The following is a 23,148-nucleotide window of genomic DNA, read 5'->3' as shown; positions in this document are numbered from 1 at the left end:
TTAGACTGGTTTACTGTGCAATTACGAAAATACCTTTGTAAACGTATTTTGTACACTTGCATTATAAGATAAAAAAAAAGGTTGCAAAATGGAAGATACCGAATTTCTTTTATTCCTACCAATTGTAATTAAAATAAAGTGTTGTAGACATTGCCTAGTAAACTGGTCACATCTTAAAAAATTACAAGTCATTTCGTCCACTTTAAGAAAAAGTTATTGCATTTTAAGCAGACATTCTAAGCGTTATAACCAAAATGAAAGAAGATTATAGCACAACGATTATATTTTCCTTTAAATTGTTCAACTAACGAACAACCGTTCCAAATTATTATCATTGATCTTGATAGCGAACAATCATTGTAAACAGTTAAAATTTATTTTGCTCGACTATTACAAATAATTAATATGTATCTCGGTTGCGCGAGTAACAAACGCAAACGAGGTACACTGTTTTTGTTTACGAACTGGAACACCGTTACCGATGTCGGACATTATTTCTGATAAAATAAAACATTCGAAAGGTGACGGAATATTAATGCGGGTCGCTTCGTAATGTGCTTCGTAACGTCGGCACAGTCGTCGATACAACCGTGAACGATAAATCGAGAGAGACCCCCGGACCCTATCCGGCCATTTGCTCGCGTCAAATTTGTCCGCGGCGAGTTTTCGAGGCCGTGTGTCGCAGCCGGCCGAATTGTTTCCAGGAATCCGATCGAAACGTCGAGACGACCTAATTCCAGGGGGACGTGACCAGGGAGACCCGGGGCGAGAGGACTCGGAACGTCCACCACCCCCGCTCTCGCAATCGATTCTAACGAGAGAGGCTTAGGTCGGCCGATCAACCTCGTATAAATCACGGCACCCTCTCCCCACGGGGCGTTAAGGCGAACGGGAATGGTGTTTCCGATAAAAGTCACGGCTCGGGAATTCCTACCTTGGCCCCCATCCGACGCTAGAGAACCTAGGGACATTGTTTTTACCCCGTGCCGACGACGCCGACGTTTCCGTCGCGGCCGAGTGGCTGCTTTTCGCCGACTTACCTGCAACAGAAACAGAAAAGAATCATTAGCTTCGATCCATTAGCTGTCCATCGAGCCGCTTGGACAAAATTTGCGTTTGAATTTGAACGTTTAGCAAAACTCGGCGATACAATATATATATATATATAATATTCTTATACCGGTTTTAGCACCGGCGTATATTACCGGCGTATTTGTTGTAGAACTGACGATAAGGAATGCACGAAAAAGCGTACATTAACCAACACTATTAACACTTCTCATATAATATTATTACAATACTTATTCCTTATTCGGATTTATACGAACCGATAAAAATTGGAATAAAAGTGACCGACACGTGTGACCTAATGATAAGGAATGCACGAAAACGCGTACATTAATCAACAGCGTTAACATTTCTCATACAATTTCATTAGAATGCTTATTCGGATTTATACGAACCGATAGAAATTAGGATAAAAGTGACCAACACGTGTGACCTAATAAAAATTACAGAAACAGAAAAGAATCATTAGCTTCGATCCATTAGGCGACCTGTCCATCGAGCCGCTTGGACAAAATTTGCGTTCGAATTTGAACGTTTAGCAAAACTCGGCGATACAATATATATAATATTCTTACATCGGTTTTAGTAACATTAGCCTGTAATTTGCGTATTTGTTGCACAACTGACGATAAGAAATGCACGAAAAAGCGTACATTAACCAACAACGTTAACATTTCTCATACAATTTCATTAGAATGCTTATTCGGATTTATACGAACCGATAAAAATTAGGATAAAAGTGACCGACACGTGTGTCCTAATAAAAATTACAAGATCGAATTTATTTAAATATTATTCGCAGCTTTTGTAATAGCGTGCGCCTGAATAATGAGCTACGTTCAACGACTTCAAATGGAACCAGCTTTTCATGACCTCGGTGATTACGCAATGAAAAATGTGACACCGGTCATTCGACCGGCGGTGCTGGGCGTCGCGTTACAATAATAATTAATTACTTGATTGTTCGTGCGAAAGGTCGAAACGGTATAAAAGCGTTAATAAAGCTGTTACAGTGCGATCACCAAAGCCACCAACGAAAGTTTTCTAGAGAAGTTGGACGCGGATCGATCCAGTTCAATGCTCCAATGGAACCAGCTTTTCATGACCTCGGTGATTATGCAATGAAAAATGTGACACCGGTCATTCAACTAGCGGTGCTATGCGCATATATATATATATATTATATTATAATAATAATTAATTACTTGGTCCTTCATGCGAACGGTTGAAACGGTATAAAAGCGTTAATAAAGCTGTTACAGTACAGTCACCGAAGCCACCAACTTTTCTAGAGAAGTTGAACGCGGATCGATCCAGTTGAATTCTCGAGAAGCCATGGAACAACCACTGGTGCTGCAACTCGTCGCGCAAATAAAAAGCCGCGGCCGAGGAACAGTAAAACGCCGAAGACGCCGTTTCGCCGATCCGGCGAAACCGACTTTCCTGACGCGCGGTGCCATAAATCGGCGATTTCCCATCGCGCTGGTACGGCGAGGAGGAAACGCGAAGGAAAAGCTAAATGGCACAGGAGGGCGTCCCACGCGCGTAGTCGCCGGAAACGGCTCGAGATCCCGTAACACGCTCGGTCCACGAGGACGACGACGCTATCTATCGAACTGGTCGAGAGCGTTTCCGAGCCGGCGAGGAAAAGCTTGAGAAGCAGAACTGGCCGGGACCGGGCCGGCTAATGGCAGGAATAATGGTCCGGGGCACCCGTCGAGGAGGAGGCGAACAGCTTTTGCTTCTAGGTGCCCCGGGTTGATTTACTTTTCACGCTCGAGCGGTCGGGGAGCGCGCGGACCGCCTACGAGAGAGGCAACGTGGCTCGCCTCCGATCACGCGTGAACGGTATCGCGGAACGAGCTCACGGAATCGGCACGCGCGCGTGTTCGCGGATTACGCGCGCAACCCGACTCCGCTCCGTTTCGGGCCATTCTTCACGGTTCGTTTCGGTGAACGCGTCCCCCGCGCGCCGCGCGTTTTATCGGCTCCAGAGATAATTGCCAATTTCGATCCATTTGTCACGCGGCACCGCGACGGCTCGCATTCGCGGTTCTCCCGCTACCCCTCGCCCGTCCCTCGGCGATCCGCTCGCAAACGAGCCGCGTGTCCCATAAATCGCGACGGAAATTCTTGCGAGCGCCGCGCGCCAGTTTCCAGCCCCCGACGCGACGACCGCGCATTCCTTGCCGATTCGGAGACTGGATTATCTCCGGACCGAAATAAACCGGCCAACGAACGAGCCGGGTACTCGCGGAGATTATCGGTGCCCGGCCGGATTTGTTGCTGATGAACCGGCGATTTTTCATTCTTCTGTCTCGTCCCGGGCTCTCGACGCTCTTCCGGCATTTTCATGGCAACGTCGGCTGGAGATCGGAGGATTCGTTCGTTTAAAAAAGCGGTCGGTTTTTAAATCCTTGTACTGTAGCAACGAGAGTCAGTATTCAAGATTTTAATCGGAGTATGAATCGTATTGTATAATATTAGTATCGCATAGTCTTTACATTAGTATCGTATACAGGGTGTCCTAAAAATGTCTCGCAATCCGAAAGTAGCGGGTTCCTCAGGTCATTTGAAGCAGCTCGTTTCTATAATTGTTAACAATTCGTAACTATAAAAACGAACTATAAGGCTCGAATTATCGTATCTCCTCTTCCCAAAATTGTCCATTTTTGTGGACAATCTGAGCGTCAATTAGAGAGACATTACTGTATTCTAAAACGTGATACGACAATTTTTAGCGATACTTTAGAATCGCTGCTCGACTGCAAAAGATAGATCCTCGCGTTTATAATTTTCTAGCAGAGAGTATAAGAAGAATAAGATAACAGAGAAGAATACGAAGAATACGAAGAAGCTGCCGGAGCAGTAATTAATAATCTTCTGGATAATTTAACGCCGGAACGATCTCGTAAGTCGGCGTCGCGGATCGAAAGAACTTCGTTTCCAGAAGCGATAATCGAACTTCGCGCAATCAACACGAAATTAATTTCGGTCTCTGGATAGTTTGCTCCGACAAGACGAAAAACAAAATGGAGAAAGCCGCACGCGACTCGCGTACAATGCAGAGCGGTGTTCGGACGCGTTCCTCCACGAGTCCTCGAGCGGAAGGAGGCCGATCGGCCGTTGAAACGGTCCGGGGACCGGTTTCATTTCGCCGCGAATCCCTCGTATTCCCTCGATCGCCGATCCTATCCGTCACCGTAAAATTGATTTAAAGTCGTCGTCATCGATGCCCGAACCAGTTTGCCCGTTCCCCGACGCGTCGTCGTCGTTAGAAAACTGGTTGCCGAGCGTCGCGGACCGTTTCAAAGCGTCTCTCGAAGCCCTTCCGGCGCGCTGTAATTCACTGATCCGCGGCGCAGCCTCGTTCTTTTAATTGGTGTCCCCGCGGCCATTTTTCTCGGCCGCCGTTACCGAGAATGGCTAGGACAACCACGAGAAAGCGGCGGTGCTCGCTTATTAACACGTCCGACACTGTCGCGGCGTGTCATCCGCCGACGCGATCAACTCGGCAATAAAACGAGCCGCGCAGATAAAATCGAAGCGATTTCGTTCCGTCGAGAAATTGCGGTTTTACGGTACGATCGTTGTCGCATCTTCGAGAAGCGTGCACCTAAAATGCCTCGTAGAAATCGAGCGATGCACTTCGTTCATATTGTATATAGTTATAATAAATTCTCCCTAGTTCGCGCTCAGATTGTGCACAGAAATGAACGATTTGGAAAGGGGATTATTATGTCAGATCATTCGAATCTCGTGGCTCATTTTTATTGTTGTCGATTGCTAACAATTACAAAAAAGGGGCGCAAAAGCCTTGAATACCTTCTCTTCCCAAATTGTTCATTTCTGTGCACAATCTCGGCGCAAATTAGAGAGAACTTACTGTTATTTCTTAATCATTATTTATATTCTTTTATTTGATCGTTTCACTTTTAGGTCTCGCTGACATAGCTCGCTAACATACTCGTAGTAACAGAAAGTATTGCGATTTCTTAATGCGAAGTATATTCGTCGCAATCAGCGCTAACTGGTTAATTATTAGATCGCGGGTTCTCGAGCGTTCCTGAGAGCGTTCCAAGAGAGTTCGCGGCGAACAGGAAATTGACTTTGTTTCCAGAAGCAATAATCGAACTTCGCGCAATCAACACGAAATTAATTTCGGGCTCTGCGAGAGCATAGTTCGCCCCGATAAAGCCACGTGCTGGCGATTATCGGATCGAAGAAACCTGTAACTGGAAGTGTTCGCGTACTATTAACATCCAAAATTAAAGCGGCTCGAACAGAAGAAATCATGAGCCGACTGCTATACGCCAGCCTGCTAATTTCTCTGGCAATTTCTTATAGATCGACTCGTAAATAATTTTCACTTTTTATCAGACACTTCTTTTGTTCTTTTATTTATCTTTTTCATAGTGGTTAGATACGAACAATTGGATTCTGCCACTGTGACCTCTGAATTGTCTTCGAATCGTGGCAGAAAATTAGAAATAAAAAAGTCAAGTCATCGTTTTTATCCTATCGTTACAACGATACGCTGGCCGCTGCCTTTTTTTTATCCGACTGCCCCGAGTTTCTATGAAAAAAACGAGCCGCGAGACCCGAAGAATCGCGATTTAGTATTCTCAGATCTGTACGAGATGCCGGATTTCTTGGAGAAATTACTGTATTTAATGGCACCGGGAAACGAGAACAGCGCTCCGAAATCATGTCGCGGCGGGTCAGAGCGACCGTCCGTTTCCGATATTTATGTTAATCGACCGACAATTAACGTAACAATACGAAATGCTCGCGGCCCGCGATAACATATCGCCGAGCGAGAAATGACTTTACGTAACTTCGAGCTTCGGCTCACAAGCTCCCGAAGGTCGATGTTCGGTCGAATTAAATTTTAAATTGCGAATGATCTCAATGTATTCGAGGAGGAATTATCGTCTTTTCCTTGGTCGACTGTGCCACGTGGAAAGTCGTTATTGTTACACGAAAAAGAAAGATGAAGTGACGGCGGTCGAAGCCTTGAATAATTCGCTGGAGAAATAAAGGCAAATGTAATCGACGCTGTCCCCTTTTCGTATGCATTTCGATTCGCAGAGAGCTCCGGTTAATCGGCGATCTTCTCGCCGACAAGCGACTTGCGAAATATGTAGATTTCTCACAGGTTTTTAAGCACGAAGCTTCCGCGGCGAAAAGGAATCCGAAAATTCAGGAAAAATCGGCAAGGCTGATTACTACTTTGTAGTTATCTGTGACTACTATTTTAGAGCGATAAATTGTTGGAATACGCTGATCATTTGCATAACCACAAAACCTACGGTCTATAATTATAGTTCACGTATTTATGTGGAAGATAAAGGCTATAAAAGACCGTAAGTTCGTTATGGTAAGTCTCAGTTGAGAGGAATCGTGTGGCAGCTAAGTTAATCCAACAACGAGTCCAATATGCCACGATATTTTCTGGTGTTTATGCTGATGGCTGTGCTGTTTGTTGCGGGTGAGTATTTGAAAATGTCTCCGGTTAAAATATTTCCTACGGCTGCTGACAAGTTATGGTATTCTATATATTTTGGTTATTTAATTCAAGCTGTACATTCGCACAAACACGACCCAAAACATGGTCACAAGCCAAAACATGGCGACCACGGATCGAAACATGGCAGCCACGAATCAAACAGTGATAGCAGCAGCGATTCAAGTAGTGATAGCAGCAGCGAATCAGGTAGTGATAGCAGCGGATCAGATAGTGGTAGCCACGAATCAGGTCACCATCCAAAAGGTACCACTCATCCAAGTGGTGTCACCCATCCAAGAGGTCCTACCCATCCAAGAGGTTCTACCCATCCAGGAGGTCCCACCCATTCAGGAGGTTCCACTCATCCAACAGGTACCACTCATCCAAGTGGTCCCACCCACCCAAGAGGTTCCACCCATCCAAGAGGTCCTACCCATCCAAGAGGTTCTACCCATCCAGGAGGTCCCACCCATTCAGGAGGTCCCACCCATTCAGGAGGTCCCACTCATCCAACAGGTACCACTCATCCAAGTGGTCCCACCCACCCAAGAGGTTCCACCCATCCAAGAGGTCCTACCCATCCAAGAGGTTCTACCCATCCAGGAGGTCCCACCCATTCAGGAGGTCCCACCCCTCCAGGGGGTCCCACTCATCCAGGAGGTCCCACTCATCCAGGAGGTCCCACTCATCCAACAGGTACCACTCATCCAAGAGGTTCCACCCATCCAAGAGGTCCCACTCATCCAAGAGGTCCCACTCATCCAACAGGTCCCACTCATCCAACAGGTCCCACTCATCCAACAGGTCCCACTCATCCAACAGGTCCCACTCATCCAACAGGTCCCACTCATCCAACAGGTCCCACTCATCCAACAGGTACCACTCATCCAAGTGGTCCCACCCACCCAAGAGGTTCCACCCACCCAAGAGGTCCCACTCATCCAACAGGTACCACTCATCCAAGAGGTCCCACCCATCCAACAGGTACCACTCATCCAAGATGGACCACCCATCCAAGTGGTCCTACCCATCACCCCACCGAATCAACCGGAAGCACCAAACCAGGTGACAACGGATCAGGTGGACACTCTGATAAAGATTGCTTACCTATACCAATTGGCCGGCCAATCAATATCCAATTTTGAATATTTTAACGAAGTAACACCATCGCATCAAATAGCACCACCGTACATAGTAACACTACTGAACCACGTAACAGCACCTTGCTAAATAGCAGCTCTGATGCTAAGTAGCAGCTCTCATTAACTCCACACAAGACTCGTCATAGTCGAACACTGCAAAAAATCATTGCAAAACGATTATGCAAAACCCTGACGAAACCAGTTCGCCTGCAAATCGTGAGTATCTAAAGTATTTCAAACTATAGAATACATCGTCGATTTTTCTATTAATTTGTAATTTCTTGCGAATATATTTCAGGCGCGCTCAATATTCTCTGCGAGTTGCAGACGCCTCGAACGTGTCCAAAAAATACAGCGTCACCCGGTGCGTGCTATTTGCAAAATGCGTTTATCGTCGGTGTGAGGAATAAATGTACTGGCAATGAAAATACAATTATAATCCGCATAGTAATTCCGTGTTGTTTGATTGACTGTTTCGATTCGGAACGGGCCATTTGCAAGTACAGGAAATTCTCTCCAATTGTCACTAAACGTATAAACAGAAATGGACAATTTAGGAAGAGGAGAGACGAATCGAATAATCATTCGAGCCTTGCGGCTCGTTTTTATAGTCGCCGATTGTACTATAAAAACGCCGAACAATAAAAACGAGCCGCGGGACTCGAATAATCGTGTCTCCCTTCCCAAATTGTCTATTTTTGTTCACACATTGAGTGACAATTGCAGAGAGAATTCAATGTACTATTCAAAACATCTCATGACTCATTCTTCGATCTCCGCTGAACCTGATTCCTCTGCCAAAAGGACGCAATCACAGTGAAGATTACTACGATACACATAATGCAAAAAAAACGACAACATGAAACGATTCTTGTTGATAGCAACAATGTATTAGCGACGGAAACGTGTAATTGACGTGCGCATTCGTGAACGCGTGTAATTCGGTTGCCGACGAGAATCTGGAGCGGGTTATTATTTTATTTATTTTTTAAACATCGAGCAACAAGTAATGATTTCCCCCCACCTTACGATTCCTTTGAAAAACTAATTTCTCGAGAAGCGAGCAACGCAGAAAATGCGTGTCCGTGAAGCTGTCCGTTAGGGACAGCATCGAACGACAATAAGTAGAATGCATATTTTGAATTATTCAAATGGATCGTCGTCGAAAAAAATAGTAAAAATAGTCACGATTCTCGAACACCGCGAACATCAAAGTTAACGAGCGCCAGCGCGCACGAAGTGCCACGTATCACATGCGAGTACATTGGAGATCTTGATATGTGTATCTTCAAGGTGAAAATAAGTTATAAAAGTGCGGTACGTTGACGGGTTTGGCAATAGAAATAAAACGGAAGGCGAACCGTGTGGTAGTTCAAAGTTCCATCAACGAAACCGAACATGTCTCGCTGTGTTATTCCATTGGTGCTGCTGCTGATCGCAATGCTTCAGGCGTGTAAGTATTCAGAAAAGTTAATGCTCCTCGATGAATTTGAGATCTCCGTTGATTCACGATTTGATCCATTGAAGACGCGCAAGGATCCGAGAACGTAACCACCCCAGTGACGGCGGAAGGTAATTGTTCTACGAACGAGGTATACTCGAATTGCGGAAATCTGTGCGAAGAATTCTGCACGACGCCGAACATAATAGTTTCTCCAATGTGTTCTATTATTGTAAGTGTCCCGAATACTTGACCTTATAGAACAGTGGAATCGTAGTAAAGTTATTGTGTCGATGATTCGTTTTCAGGAGTCGTTCAGTTGGTTTTGTATACCAGAACTGATAGGAGGTTGCAGATGTAAGCCAGGTTTTATCAGAAACGATGCGAATAATTGCATTAGTTGTGAAAGTTCGTGAAGCAATCAAAATATATATGTATATATACACATAGATATAATCATCGTACGTCTAGCGTCTCGGTGGTTCGGTGTTAGTATGGTACTATCTACGTTCTAATAATCATTTGTCTACGCAGCTTCGAAGAATTAATAAAGCAACTTCGACTGCGCACTATATAATCGCTTTGGGACGGGTTCTTTTTTCGCTTCTGTCGAATCTATCACGTAAATCTATCCAAGAAATTGGCCCGGAGGAATTTCGAAAATTAATTGATCGGTGGAGCAATTAACATGGTTTCGAACCCCCCGTGTGCAATAAACGGGAGGAGCACGCTTGAGATCGACGAAGATGGTTGATCATCGAGCAAAGGTCGAAGTTTCGACAACCGAATATCCGACTACGATTAATCGACCCCAACTTAATTATCTTCATAACAAACCAATTATGACATGCAGTTTCATTGAACAATTTGCATCGTGTCACGTGAGGTTGATATTATAAACAAGCTGCATCATAGCATTTGCATATTGATATCCTGAAGGACAAAGAATTTATTGTTCCTACCTAGGTACTCGTTATAAAAGTGTAGAAAATTTAGGTGCTCGCAGCATTTGAGAAGCTGTAGTTCAACAGTGTGATGACGTGTGCTAACAAGTTCAAGATGACTCGATACAACGTGTTGCTGATACTGATGACTGCCGTTTGCGTGTCATGTAAATATCCAGCAATATCAACACGATTTTGTTGAATATTACACAAGAATAAATTGTTCTTTCTGTCCTTGTTCATCGCAGCTTTGCCGATAGAACACCCAAGATGCATAATAGTGCTGACCAACATTGCTGGCGAAACAAGCAATCAAGTTCCTGATACCAGCTTTCATCGGAACGAAAGTCCCCCACCGAATAGTATTCCTGTATCAAGCAGTACATCAGAAGCTGTCATTAGCACCGAGCGAAGTAGTGTTAATGGACCAAGTGCAACTAAATCAAGCAGTCCTGAACCAAGCAATTCTGAACCAAGTGGATATTCATCTAGCATCAGACCAGCATCGAAGAGTTCTACATCGAGTAGCAACCCTGGATCGAGTGGTCCTGAAACCAACAGCCCTAAGACTAATAATCCTGAGTGCAGTAATCTGGAATCCAGTAGTTCTGAAACCAAAAGCCCTAAGACCAATAATCCTCAGTTCAGTAGTCCTGAAACCAGCAGTCTTGAAACCGGCAGTCTTGAGACCAGCAGTCCTCAGTCCAGCAGTCCTGGGACTGCAGAGTCAAGCAGCCCAGAGTCCAGCAGTCCAGAGTCCAGCAGTCCAGAGTCCAGCAGTCCAGAGTCCAGCAGTCCAGAGTCCAGCAGTCCAGAGTCCGACAGTCCAGAGTCCAACAGTCCAGAGTCCAACAGTCCAGAGTCCAACAGTCCAGAGTCCAACAGTCCAGAGTCCAACAGTCCAGAGTCCAACAGTCCAGAGTCCAACAGTCCAGAGTCCAACAGTCCAGAGTCCAACAGTCCAGAGTCCAACAGTTCAGAGTCCAGCAGTCCAGAGTCCAGCATTCCAGAGTCAAGTAGTCCAGAGTCAAGCAGTCCAGAGTCAAACAGTCCAGAGTCAAGCAGTCCAGAGTCAAGCAGTCCAGAGTCAAGCAGTCCAGAGTCAAGCAGTCCAGAGTCCAGCAATCCAGAGTCAAGCAGTCCAGAGTCAAGCAGTCCACAGTCAAGCAGTCCAGAGTCCAGCAGTCCAGAGTCAAGTAGTCTAGAGTCAAGCACTCCAGAAGTTCTCCACGAAATGCAGAGGGTATAGCCCTTGAATAGCCAAAGGGTTAATCCGCGTTTTGCAAACGCAGTCGTGAAGCGCACTCTACAAAAACCAGAAATGATCGCAGTATCTCTGTTGTGCGGCATTACATTAAGAAGATGCTTGAAAAAGCATTTTAAAAAGGGGAGATAAGCGCATCGGAAAATGTTAATTCAATTACGTAAAGATAAAGAACAAGCGAAGATAAAGAGTGGACATTTGCATTGCAGACGATAGAGATAAATTAAAAATGCCATTACACGTCAGTCAGTAATTATATACTATTTACCGATTACGGACTATTTATTGGCGAACTGTCAGCAGAGAGTATGCCATATTGGAAATGCAGTTCGAAACAAATACTATTTGCATAATTTCGCAATTCCTCCGAATTCTAGAGATAGCGTTATCACAAGAGCACGTAACACTGTTGCGTAAAAGTTAGTATGAAAAATGGCAGGACGACAAGAAAAGAGGGTATAAATGGTTAAATTGATCGCGGTTTTAGGGCCAATGTCGGAACGGAAGTCGAAGGGAAATCATGATCAGTGGGAGATGAGTCGACGCATCATGCTGTTAGGGTTGCTGGCTGCTGAAAATAAATATCGCTGAAATGTTTCGAACAAAATTTCTCCGATTTCTCTGCTCGGAAAATTCGGTTTTCTTAATGTACGTGCAAATAAAGTGCATATAAAGGTGCAAATGGCCCCTCGGAATGGTGCCCTCGGGAGAAGTTGCCGTTTTCCATCCAGTTTGAAAATTCGCAAGTGTTCACAGCGTTGTTCATTGCGCCAAAAAAGGCCTAACAATTTTTTCGCTTAAAAATTAATCCGTGGTCCTCGCAATTACCTTACGAAAACAGTCGCCGTTTACGTACAACTCCGCGTACGAAATGATTCGTTCACCTAACAATTCAATGGATCTTTGAGTCAGGCGTGTGCATCCCGCGGCCAGATAACGGAAGCTACGGCTCGGATTTAGGATTCCGCAGACTATCAATACCGGCAAGCTTCGAGGTGTACTAAACTTTTAGTGTCGCGAACAATATATTATATATCTGCAAGCAACACTAAAAATTCTAATTCTCGTACGGACTGCTAATTCTAACTAGAGAGACGATCGTAAACTCGCCGATGACATTCGCTGGCAAAGTGATGGCCTCCAGATAAAAGCAGGAATTTATTATCGTGCACGTTGCAATTTCAATAGTATTATGATAAATTCTAGATAAAATATGTCGTTCGTGTTTGTACGAGGAACGAGAACTATAAAAACGCGAAACGCGTGGGTGAAATCACCAAATAGTAAGTTAAAGCAGCCAGAAGCAATTCAAAGTGTTCAAAATGTTCAAACTGCTCGTCGCGATAACGGTGTTAGCCGTGGTGGCCGCTCAGTGTAAGTATCGTTCAGTTCAACGCTATACTTACCGAGCTGACCTCTCGTCGCTTTTATTATAATGTATGCTTGTACGATGAAATTTATTCAATCGCTTTCTGCAAAAGAATCTTTACAATTCCAGCAACGTTAAAAGCAAACATTCGAAGGCGGCCGTTCTGACTGGCTCGGCAGGTTTAGCGTTAAGACGATCTTTCGATGACTGATTTCCTGCAAGATTTAACGTTCTTGGTTGTTTAAGCTTCCTCCGAACCGTCGAGGAAGTGTTCTAGTAACCAGACCTGGGCGTTGTGCGGACAAATATGCGAGCCAACTTGCGACGTGCCGAATCCTAACCCTTTTTTCTGCCCTGCAATTGTGAGTGCTCCAAATATTTTTCCCCGTTGAATATTCCTAGGAACTAGAATTTCTCCTAGGGATTATTCATCGAGACAACTAGACAGACTAGGTTCTTTCTTCAATTAAATAATCATACACATACACGGTGTTTCAGGAATGCACGAGATTTACTGCCACCTGCAGGTGTAAGAGTGGCTACGTGAGGAACGTAGAAAATCAGCAGTGCGTTAAGCTGAAGGACTGTCATCACTAATAATAATCCGAAGCGATCTAAAGCGATCTTAGTGCTGAGAGCTATTGTACGACATTATATTGAAATTTAACTGTGCAATAAATATATAATCTACGCATAACGAAAAAGGGCGATTCTACGCCAGAGATAAATTCAATTCCTAGACAGTCGTTCGCTAATGATAGGGGCCATTGTTTGCGCGTCAGCGGATCATGTCGGGCCTGATTAGGTGCGCGTGAAACGTCGACCCTCGTTCCGCGCCCCGTGACAGCACAACCGCCTCGAAAAACTGACACCAACACCCTGATCATCGACCGTTTCGAAAACTCCGCCCCACTTTTCCGTTCTCGAGGGCCGATTATGGGAAGTGACTCGTAAGCCGCTCTCTTTCTCTCTCTCTCTCTCTCTCTCTCTCTCTCCCTCTCTCCCTCTCTCTCTCTCCCTCTCGCGCTCTGTCTCTCTCTCTCTCTCCCACTCTCTCACTCTGTCTCTCTCCCTCTCTCTCGCTCTGTCTCTCTCGCTCTCTCGCTCTGTCTCTCTTTCTCTTTCTCGCCTTGAAATCTTATACACATAGTTCCGACACCGCCGCGCAGTGGAGAGAAATGACCAAGTTATAATGATGATGGCCAAATTATAGAGAACGTCGGTCGACGATTTACGAGATTGTAAATATATGTCGAACTGGATATTTTACGATAATTATTCAGGGTTCATCCATTACGACATGTGATCATGTTTGAGTGATTTTAAAACATAGTCTGTTCGGTATCATGAAACTCAGGATTGCTAGTGTTTTATTATTATATCTGAACATGCAAAGACCGTGTCAGTATAACGAAATTCATTTTCAATCGAGAATTTGACTGCGATAGCAATCGCACTACAAGAAGAAAGTTATGTTAAAAGGAAGTTCGACCACGAAAATGAAGCTCGACCTTCGACGATTTGAGGAACCGTATTTATCCATCCCCTTTTGCGCTGTGTTCCCAAATAGACGACAAATAATATGCAAAAATAACAAAAAAATACTAAAAAACTAAATGGAATAATAATAATAATAATCGCGCGTCGCGTTGATCTACGAGTGAAAAGCCAGTTATTTTTCAAATGACTATGCAATCGAACGCGATGCATTCAGTCACTGGGATTTGCATCTGTACATTAATAAATAATCCTAAATGATGGTAAATCGCTATCGGCTCGCGCTGGACCCGTCGACGAGTAGAAACGGAGCTTAAAAAAAGTTCGATCACGGAGACAGAAAGAGAGAGAGAGAGGATCGAAACGCAGCAGCGGTCTGCTCCGGGCAGTTTCCGGTGGCCCGAGTTTATTTTTCGGCCGGTGCATTGTCTCCTTTGTGAGAGAATAATCCCGAAGACGCCGGAAACGTGGCGTGCAGATTTTCGAGTCGCGGAAATGGACTAGCAAAGGCGGGATAGAAGGTGCCAGGGGCAGCAACGAGAAGAAGAGAAAATGGCAGCGCAGGAAGGACGCCGGGAGCAGCAGCAGCTGCCGGCCGAGCGGTTTGCGAATTCCCCCGCGGGGCATTAACGCAACCCCCCTTCTTTCCGTTCCTTTTCCCAGCGATTTTCGTCCGGTTCTCCGTTTCCTTCTCGACAAAACCTTTTGCGCAAAAACGGGAGCACCGTGGGCCGGTTCGCACACGTCGCCGTAACGAAAACCAGCTCTCTTCCACCGTTTCTTGAAAACAAGCTTAGGAAACACGTCTTTTGTGATTTCTGTTGCCGGATGGTTCGGGGATCCTCTTTCGGTTCGCCGAACACCCAAAGATCTTTGTTGCGCTACGGTTCGACCATTCAATTTCCTCGCGAACGAAAAAACACCCAGACGGTTAAATTTCCTGACGGAAAAATACCTGGTGCACAGCGCGTTGTCTAAACTGCATTCGAGATCAATTATTTTGTACCGCAAATGCACTTCTCTCTGTAAAAAGCGCTCCGAGGAGACGCGGCCTCTCTGTTCAGTTTCATTTTTTCTCGAGAAACGCTTAATTTCCATCGAAGAGACGTGTATAAAAACGCGATGGTTCGGAGATCCTCTTTCAGTTCGCCGAACACCCAAAGATCTTTGCTGCGCTACGGTTCGACCATTCAATTTCCTCGCGAACGAAAAAAACGCCGCTGACAGAAAAATACCCGGTGCACAGCGTGTTGTGTAAACTGCATTCGAGATAAATTATTTTGTGCCTCAAATGCACTTCTCTCTGTAAAAAGCGCTCCGAGGAGACGCGGCCTCTCTGTTCGGTTTCATTTTTTTCTCGAGAAACGCTTAATTTCCATCGAAGAGACGTGTATAAAAACGCGATGATTTGGGTTCGTAGTTGATCATTTGCTTGTTAATAAGACGAAGAATGAAGTATTTAAAAACACAGGCTCGAGGTTCCGACGTTTTTCGCTTCCAGCGCCACTGTTACTTTCCTCGGTCGTTGTTTCGTGTATTCTTTTTTACCGATGCATCTCGTGCTGTATGCACAAATGGTCACGGAAAATTGCGCTTGAACCACCTGTCGGTCGAGAATGTTATTAATTAGCGAATTTCGGCGACCGTTCGCACGACTGCAGCATGATGATCGACTCCGTCGAGACGAAATACAGTAATTTCTCCCGAATTCGCGCACAAATGGAGAATTCGGGAAGAGGAGATACGATTATTCGAGCCTCGCTGCTCATTTTCATTTTAGATTTATTATTATGATTTATTATGGAATTAGATTACTTTAGATTATCAATGATTATAAAAAGACGAGACGCAAGGCTCGAGCAATCGTGTCTCCTCTTCCGAAATTGTCCATTTTTCTGCGCAATCCGGGCGCGAATTAGGGAGAAATTACTGTACACGCAGCCAGCGCTATTTCAACAGGACAAACCGAGAGACTTTCTTCTCGCAAGAAAGCCTCCGGGGGATGTTCCCACCCTATTCTGCCCGGGCTCGGCAGAAAGAAAGAGATTCGCTACGAATGTAGATCCGCGGAACCGCAACTTCAGCGTTTTTTCTAGAACTGAAGACGTTCGACGTCTCGAAGCGATTATCTCGCGATAATCGAACGGTTTTAAATTCGCCAGGAACGGGCCTGATAAGGAAATCGCGGGAGAACTGGCTTGGCGATTTTAAATTGCGCCGACGATTTTACATTTCAATGAAACGCTGCGCTCCAAATCCTTCGATATTAATTTAATATTTCGGTCCCTTGAACTCGAATGTTCGCGAAGCTTCAATTCGCAGAAAGGAAATACCGGCTTGCCTGGAAAATAATTTCGTTCTTTTTCACGAGAAAATGAAAGACCATTGTTTAACCTCTAGACTAAATATTATTTGAGCGGGTTAGGATCGTAGTGACGTAAGTCACATTTACGAAAATTTTAATTTTCGTTCTAAAATTTAATGTACAGATACTGAAATGTTGAAAAGATAAGCAAAATAAATGATAGAGTTAATATATATATTAACTTAATTTTAAATTATCTTAACAATAAATTTGGTCGGTAAGCAAAACCATGCTTCTGGCGCCACTATGATAATAACCTACTCATTTAATGGTTTATATTCTACTTATTCTCTTCTTTTTAACATTTTTCCGGTAGCTTTGAAATCCCGTACTCGTCGAAGTCCACTTTCTTATTGGCAAAAATACTGAATCGAGCGGATTTTTTACACCCTTGTAAAACGAAATTTTGTTGGAAAACCGAATTACTTTCCCGCCAACCCGATAATAAAGTACTGAAGATAGAATCGACCAAGTTTATCGACTTCAGAAGACCGAGATACTCGAAACAGTTACAGTAATCGTCCGGTCCAAGGTGACTAGGACTTCTTCCGGAAATCAAGCACCGTCGTCCCAAATTCGAGAAACGCCGAGAGTCTCCGATCGGACGGCGCGTAATTAAATATCGATTTCTCGACGTAGATTCGTAGCCTCGAGCGCCGTCGACGGCCAAAGCGTTTTTTTGCCGCCGAGTTTCGCCGGGTCCGGCAATAATTCTCGTCCGCGGTAAAAGGAGAAACGACTGGCGACGTCGGCTCTCCCCGGCATCGATATTAAATTGTTATTTAAATCTCGTGTTTTTGCGTGCCGAGAGCAGCGGTCCCCCGCGCCTCCCGTACCCGGGGAGTTATGGTTAACGGGCTGGAAAGCAAAAAATAAAAAAAAAAAGAAAGAGAAGAAAAGAACGAGGGCCGTCCTCGCGAAAAAGAAGACGACGAGGAAGTTTCGTGCACGGTCGGCCGGCACAAAGAACGGCGCGCAATATTTCTGTCATGCTACATTAAATTCGTGCGTTTTCGAAGTCGACCTCCTCCGCTACCACCCTCGCCCCGCCCCCGATAACGAAGAATCGAGGGAAAACCGATCGCCTCGTCCCGCGGCCGGCCGTCGTTCCTCTCCCGACGTTTTTATTTCTGCCCCTCCTCCCTCTGCCGTTTTTCCGCCGTTCTCCTTGTACGGTTTATTTTGAAATCCGTCGGGCGACGTAACAGTTCGAGCGGCGACGATCGATCGATTCGCAACGTTTCACCCGGTCGGGTGTGAAACGCCGGCCAAAAGGGAAATAAAATCGGCGGGGGCGGGTCGTCGCGAGGCTCGAGTGAATCGTTTGTAAAATGGAAAACAATTTTCGATAACCGTCGACGCGCGATTCGATTAAAACTTGCTCCACCCTATCACCTACCCCCTCCGCCCTCGTTCCCTATGCACCGACACTGCCGCGGAAATTGAAACAAAAAATAGTTCCAATGCCGCGTGTCTCTCTGCGTTCGATGTTTTTTTTTTTTTGTTATAGCGACGCGAGAGAGCGACGACGAGATTGGGATACGCGATAGTAATTAAAGATCGACGAACGGGAAAAACTCGAACGACCGCCAGCTTTTCTCCTTTATCGTGGAATCGAGCGAACGAATTTTTCAGCGCTTCGTCGAATCGCGTGGCCTGCGAGAAAAAACGACGGTTTCAATCCTTCGCAATCGAAGCTTCTTTATATAACCTTTATTTGTTCGATTCGACTTCGCCTTTGACAAATATTTCGAACATCTTGCGATTTACGAATATATTTTAGTTTTCGTTAAGGTTGCAATTTAAGATGTGAATTTTTTGGCGCGTCGAGTATGCATTCGTCGTGAAATAAAATGCTATTCCTTCGCGACGAGTGTAAAATTCTTCATAAAAAGCTGCCCGATTGATGACGCCATTACAACATTCTCTGTTACAAGGGTCCAGCGAGTTAAACATATTGTAATTATTGTTATTATTATTATTATTATTACTACTACTACTATTATTATTATTATTACTATTATTAGTATTACTACTACTATTATTATTATTATTACTGTTATTATTGCTACTATTATTATTATCATTATTATTATTATTACTACTACTATTATTATCGTTATTATTATTACTACTACTATTATTATCGTTATTATTATTACTACTACTATTATTATCGTTACTATTATTACTACTACTATTATTATCGTTATTATTATTACTACTACTATTATTATCATTATTATTACTACTATTACTATTACTATTATTTTTATTATTATTATTATTATTATTATTATAACAAGATATTAAGAGAAACATATTGTCCACTTTTCTTATTATCCGAGTCTTCGATACGTTTATTTAGGTGTCCAAGCAAAATATCTGAAAAATACATTAATGTCTAAATGTCGAAGGCAAAGGGTTAAGTCGGCTCCAAGGCGAAGGACGAAAAGGCAGGTAAATCGTGTCTCGCAGCCCCGTCTCTGTTGCACAGCAGTTGATCACGAAGGTCGCGCCGATCGAGATATAGGTTAGCACGGCGAAAACTTTGGAACTTCCGGGGAGACGATTGAAATCGTATCCTGTCTGATGCGTGGGGCAGGAGGGTGGGGAGGATAAGGGGACACGAAGGCATTCGATTAATAGGAAAGTTTTCGCTGGAAGTCGAACGACCGTAAGAAGGTCGATAAAAGAAGAAAGAGCAGCCTCCGTCTACGACCCGGACGACACGATATCTTCTTCCAGGGTTAGGATAAGAATAAGAAGAAGAGGAAGAAGAGACGGGACAAGAAGAAGGTTCTTCTCGCGTTTCCATGTTCCCCGAGCCACGTTCCGCGAAACTGCGGAACTTTCCCGACGGAACGTGTCCTCTCCCCCCTGGTTCTCCCGGGCCGCTTTATCCCCACGGCGTGCTCTTTGTTCTCGGAGCGGCACCGTCGTTTCGACGGTGTCCCGTGAGACAATGCGCACCGTTGCTGTTTCCACTAAAACGCGACTGATTATTCCAGATACGCGTACGCGCCGCCGAATAATGCGCGGCCGGACAAAGGGACGTGACACCGATGCCGCCGGAATACCAGGCTCATTATTAACGCTCAGAGAAGTAGTGTCTCTCTCCTCGTCGCTCCTTTGACGCTCTCTCACTCTCTCTCTCTCTCTCTCTCTCTCTCTCTCTCTCTCTCTCTCTTCTCCCCGCGGGGAACGCCCGGGGAGACTCGCGTTGCCTGATAATTTCGCATCGCGATAACACTCGCACCCGTGTGCCGACTTCGACGTCTCCGTAATTGGAGAACCTCGATGGGACGGCGTCCGATGTCCTTGAAAACCTTGGCCGATACAAGCGCGAACTTGCATTAAGGGATCGTCCCATTTCGAACGCTATCTTCGCTAATTCATGGCAGTTCGCGGCGGCGTGCTTCGTGTATTATTTCCTGCTGGAATAACGTTTCGTTGGAGGAATTTTTGCGATACGGGGGCAATGGAGATTCGTTTCGCGTCGCTTCTGATCTTTCGGAGAATAAGCGGATTAACTGAATTTTATTGTCCTGCATTGAAACGAATTTAATTTGCTTATATAAAACGGCTAAAATACGGTACGATAGCTTTGTAGGCATTTTCGCGTAATTGGAAAGCTTGCGAGCACGGTAAATTCTCCGTGATTGACTCTCGGAATGCATACATAAATGGACAATTTGTTGGCAATTGGCGATTGTAAAAATGAGCCGCGAGCCACGAATAATGTTATCTTCTCTTCCCAAATTGTTCATTTTTGTCCTGTAACGCCTTCCGTTGTATTCAATTGTACATGCTGGTTTTGTAACCCTTTCTCCAATACCACCTTCCTCTGTTTTAATTTCTCCTGCTTCCGTCATCTCGGAGGATGAATGCTTCGCATTCGAGCATGTAAAGAATAAGAAATGTGTACGATTATACGATCATTTACTGCTTAATTTGTATTTACTTGCGATGAAGAGAGAAAAATGACTTGTGATGATCAAAGAGAATGTCGCAAATAGTTCAAATTACAGTTCACAATGATGTACGTTTGGTCCCGGAACCTCCTATCAGGCATTGCCAGTCATAAAATGCAAGAGGGTTAACGGGTTATTAGAAAAATAAATAAATAAATATCCAAATATTGCTTACCAAATAAAACATGTCTGTTCAAAGATAGTCGCGACGATGACTCGCTATTACGACACGCGTATATAAATGTAAAATAGTTACTTCTCGCATTCAATGACGGTGCATCGTCATGGCGTACGTGTAGGCCCCGGAAAAAACTCGCACAATGCAGACTTCTGTGTGCATACAATCGATTCGAACAGTTCCGACATGCCTCGCATATCTCGCAGCTTGAAAAATTCTGCTTCGCTCGCAGAGATCACACGATGGGCCATTTTTTGCCGCTCCGGTGACACCGCCTGTCGCGGTCGACGAGACAAAAGGCAGCTTCTCGAAGAGCAAAGGAAAAAAGAAAGGGGGGGACGAAGACACTGTTAAGGAAGATAGACGCATCGACACCGCGCCGTTTCGCAGGAGGACAAAGGGACGAGTCTAGGGGAGGCAAGGACGCATTATGACCGATGAAATACCGTATTAAGGGTCCCCCAACAGCCACGATCCTAGAAACAGACGCACCTGCCCCACTCGTTCGTCCTCAATCCGGGACCTCTTTTCGGCGCCCCTGGCAGAGCAGAGCAGAGCAGAGCGGAGCAGAGAAGAGCGGAGCATCCCCCGGCCCAGATAGAATGGGATTGTTTCACCCCGCGTGTTCTCTCTTATTTTCCCTCCGTCGTTTCTCCGGGGAACCGGCCGCGCTCCGGTCACGAATTTCATCTCTCCGGAGAATAGACAAGCGTATCCGATAGCCGCTTATTGGATCCGTCGTGGAGCCATCGCAGCAGCCAACCCAGCGCCGCCGTCCGTGAACCAGAAGGGACGATTCTTCGTTAAGGAGATTACCCGGGACGCAGACGTTACCTGAGCAGCGATTATTATTTCACGGGGTCAGCCGGAGAAAAGAGACCCGGGACCTGGAGGGTATCGAGACGGCGGATCCTTATTTACGAGACTCGGTCGCTTAACGAGTATTGCCTCGCTGAAATATTTCTGAACAGACGGAAGAATCTTCTTCATCGGTGGATGCTGAAAGATTGCGCCGCGGCCATTCGTTCGACCCTCCGACAACAGCATTTTGTTCGCCCACCCAGATGTGCCGCGAATTAAATTTATATCGAGTTTCGAGATCCATGTTCTCGCTTAGTTTAAACTATCTTTCGTGTTTCTTTCTATAATACTTCGATGGATGGTTGCTGCCACTAAATATGAAATAAGGGCCGATACGAAGAAACGCGGATCTTCTTATTTTTTGATTCTCTATAATGCATCTGAGAACAAAAGGAATCTCAGACGCGCACCTAAAAACCATTGACCAAGATTTCAGTCTGGTCTTCGAACGATTCTCACTCAAAAACTAGTAGCACTATCGGGTCCCAAAAATTCAGGGATATAATTTGGACATTCTGGAACATAGTTTCTTTTACTAGAACTCGATATCTCACTTCCAAGTGCATTCAATTAATTATCAACGGCATGCTTCCCACGGCAATATCGTTTCCTCGAAAAATGAATATGGCACTTTTTGACTCAGTGCGAGGGTTGACGGCACCCCGGCGAGTTCCGAACAACTGGATTAACTGGCGAAGGGTTTAAAAAAGCATCTAGCCGTCCTCTATTTCCAGTTCCGTCTGAACCTTTCGCCCTGATGAGAACGTTAGCTACCCTGGTCTGATCTCTGGACCATCCAATGGACGATTCTACTCGATTGAAACCCAGCTGACAGTTTCGAGTGGCGACAACCGTAACATTGGGAAGAACGGCGAAGACACCCCCCACCCTGTGTTCGTCATCGCAGCTGATCGCGATTCGATGAAGTTCCGCTGCACCGTGCAGGTGACAGGAATCGACGTCCGTGAGTCACCTGAACAAAGCGACGCGGTGAAACACGACGGAATTCCCGGATCCGAAGAAACGGTGCTCGTCCCAGCGTGCGCGACGAATCCTGTTTCCCGAACGGCATCGATGTCCTACAAAAGGGTCCCTTCAAAGCGGTTACACGCGGGAACACGTTGGTACACGCCGTGGACTTAAGGAGGGTCCAGACGAGCCAGCTTTGTTCCGCGTCAGCACGTGCTCCATTGTCGCGGACGCCGGGCGAAAGGAGGACTACTACCGGCGAGAACCAGCTGGCTCCGGGGTAACAAAGTTACGCGCAAAAAGCTCCTAGAGAAGTCTGTTGCATTAGCGCGTGGTCAGAGATCCTGTGGAACGAAGCCTACTTTAATCGGGGAAGCGATGAACGACGTTCATTCGATGCACTGCAAAAGTGAATCGAAGCTATGCGAAAAGCGAACGATGTAAAGACATGACCTTGATATTTATTTGAATTTCACCTTGATATAACCAAAGGATTTCATGAACAATCTTAGAAGGATCTCAGGATTGAGATTTACTTTCGATTTTTTAATCGAAGATCTCGACGCG

At 45.2% G+C, this 23,148-nt stretch overlaps 3 protein-coding genes across 8 annotated transcripts in view; 2 read left to right on the top strand and 1 right to left on the bottom strand.

Moving 5' to 3' along the window:
* The window catches only part of LOC117228700 (headcase protein), a 283,582-nt gene that overhangs the window by 144,954 nt on the left and 115,480 nt on the right, over positions 1-23,148 (bottom strand). The window lies entirely within an intron of this gene.
* Positions 6,407-8,170, top strand: LOC117228707 (uncharacterized). Of its 4 annotated transcripts, none has more exons than XM_076526729.1 (3): positions 6,407-6,559; positions 6,650-6,895; positions 7,004-7,775. In XM_076526729.1, exons 1-3 carry the CDS (start codon positions 6,508-6,510, stop codon positions 7,720-7,722), a joined length of 1,017 nt encoding a protein of 338 aa, XP_076382844.1. In that variant the 5' UTR covers positions 6,407-6,507; the 3' UTR covers positions 7,723-7,775. The 4 variants fall into 4 exon arrangements, with proteins under 4 accessions (XP_076382844.1, XP_076382843.1, XP_076382846.1 ...); XM_076526731.1 differs by lacking the exon at positions 6,407-6,559 and adding an exon at positions 8,018-8,170 and having other exon boundaries at positions 6,697-6,895; positions 7,004-7,935; XM_076526728.1 differs by having other exon boundaries at positions 6,650-7,775.
* LOC117228720 (uncharacterized) lies at positions 9,015-13,441 on the top strand. 3 transcript variants are annotated; one of them, XM_033484677.2, is made up of 7 exons: positions 9,015-9,172; positions 9,247-9,392; positions 9,469-10,046; positions 10,127-10,271; positions 10,353-12,742; positions 12,984-13,099; positions 13,236-13,441. In XM_033484677.2, the coding sequence occupies exons 4-5, from the start codon at positions 10,196-10,198 to the stop codon at positions 11,351-11,353; spliced, it is 1,077 nt and encodes a 358-aa protein (XP_033340568.2). In that variant the 5' UTR covers positions 9,015-9,172; positions 9,247-9,392; positions 9,469-10,046; positions 10,127-10,195; the 3' UTR covers positions 11,354-12,742; positions 12,984-13,099; positions 13,236-13,441. The 3 variants fall into 3 exon arrangements, with proteins under 3 accessions (XP_033340568.2, XP_033340632.2, XP_076382848.1); XM_033484741.2 differs by having other exon boundaries at positions 9,469-10,271; positions 10,353-11,787; positions 11,856-12,742; XM_076526733.1 differs by having other exon boundaries at positions 9,469-10,271; positions 12,867-13,099.

This window comes from Megalopta genalis, chromosome 15, assembly GCF_051020955.1.
Source record: "Megalopta genalis isolate 19385.01 chromosome 15, iyMegGena1_principal, whole genome shotgun sequence".
In the NCBI taxonomy this organism is placed as follows: Eukaryota; Metazoa; Arthropoda; class Insecta; order Hymenoptera; family Halictidae; genus Megalopta; species Megalopta genalis.
This window is presented reverse-complemented; position numbering and strand designations above follow the sequence as displayed.

Coding starts and splice junctions, on each gene's coding strand:
- LOC117228707 (XM_076526728.1), top strand. CDS start 6,508: ATGCCACGATATTTTCTGGTGTTTATGCTGATGGCTGTGCTGTTTGTT. Junction 6,560..6,649: donor GGCTGTGCTGTTTGTTGCGG/GTGAGTATTTGA, acceptor ATTTAATTCAAG/CTGTACATTCGCACAAACAC.
- LOC117228720 (XM_033484677.2), top strand. CDS start 10,196: ATGACGTGTGCTAACAAGTTCAAGATGACTCGATACAACGTGTTGCTG. Junction 10,272..10,352: donor GACTGCCGTTTGCGTGTCAT/GTAAATATCCAG, acceptor TGTTCATCGCAG/CTTTGCCGATAGAACACCCA.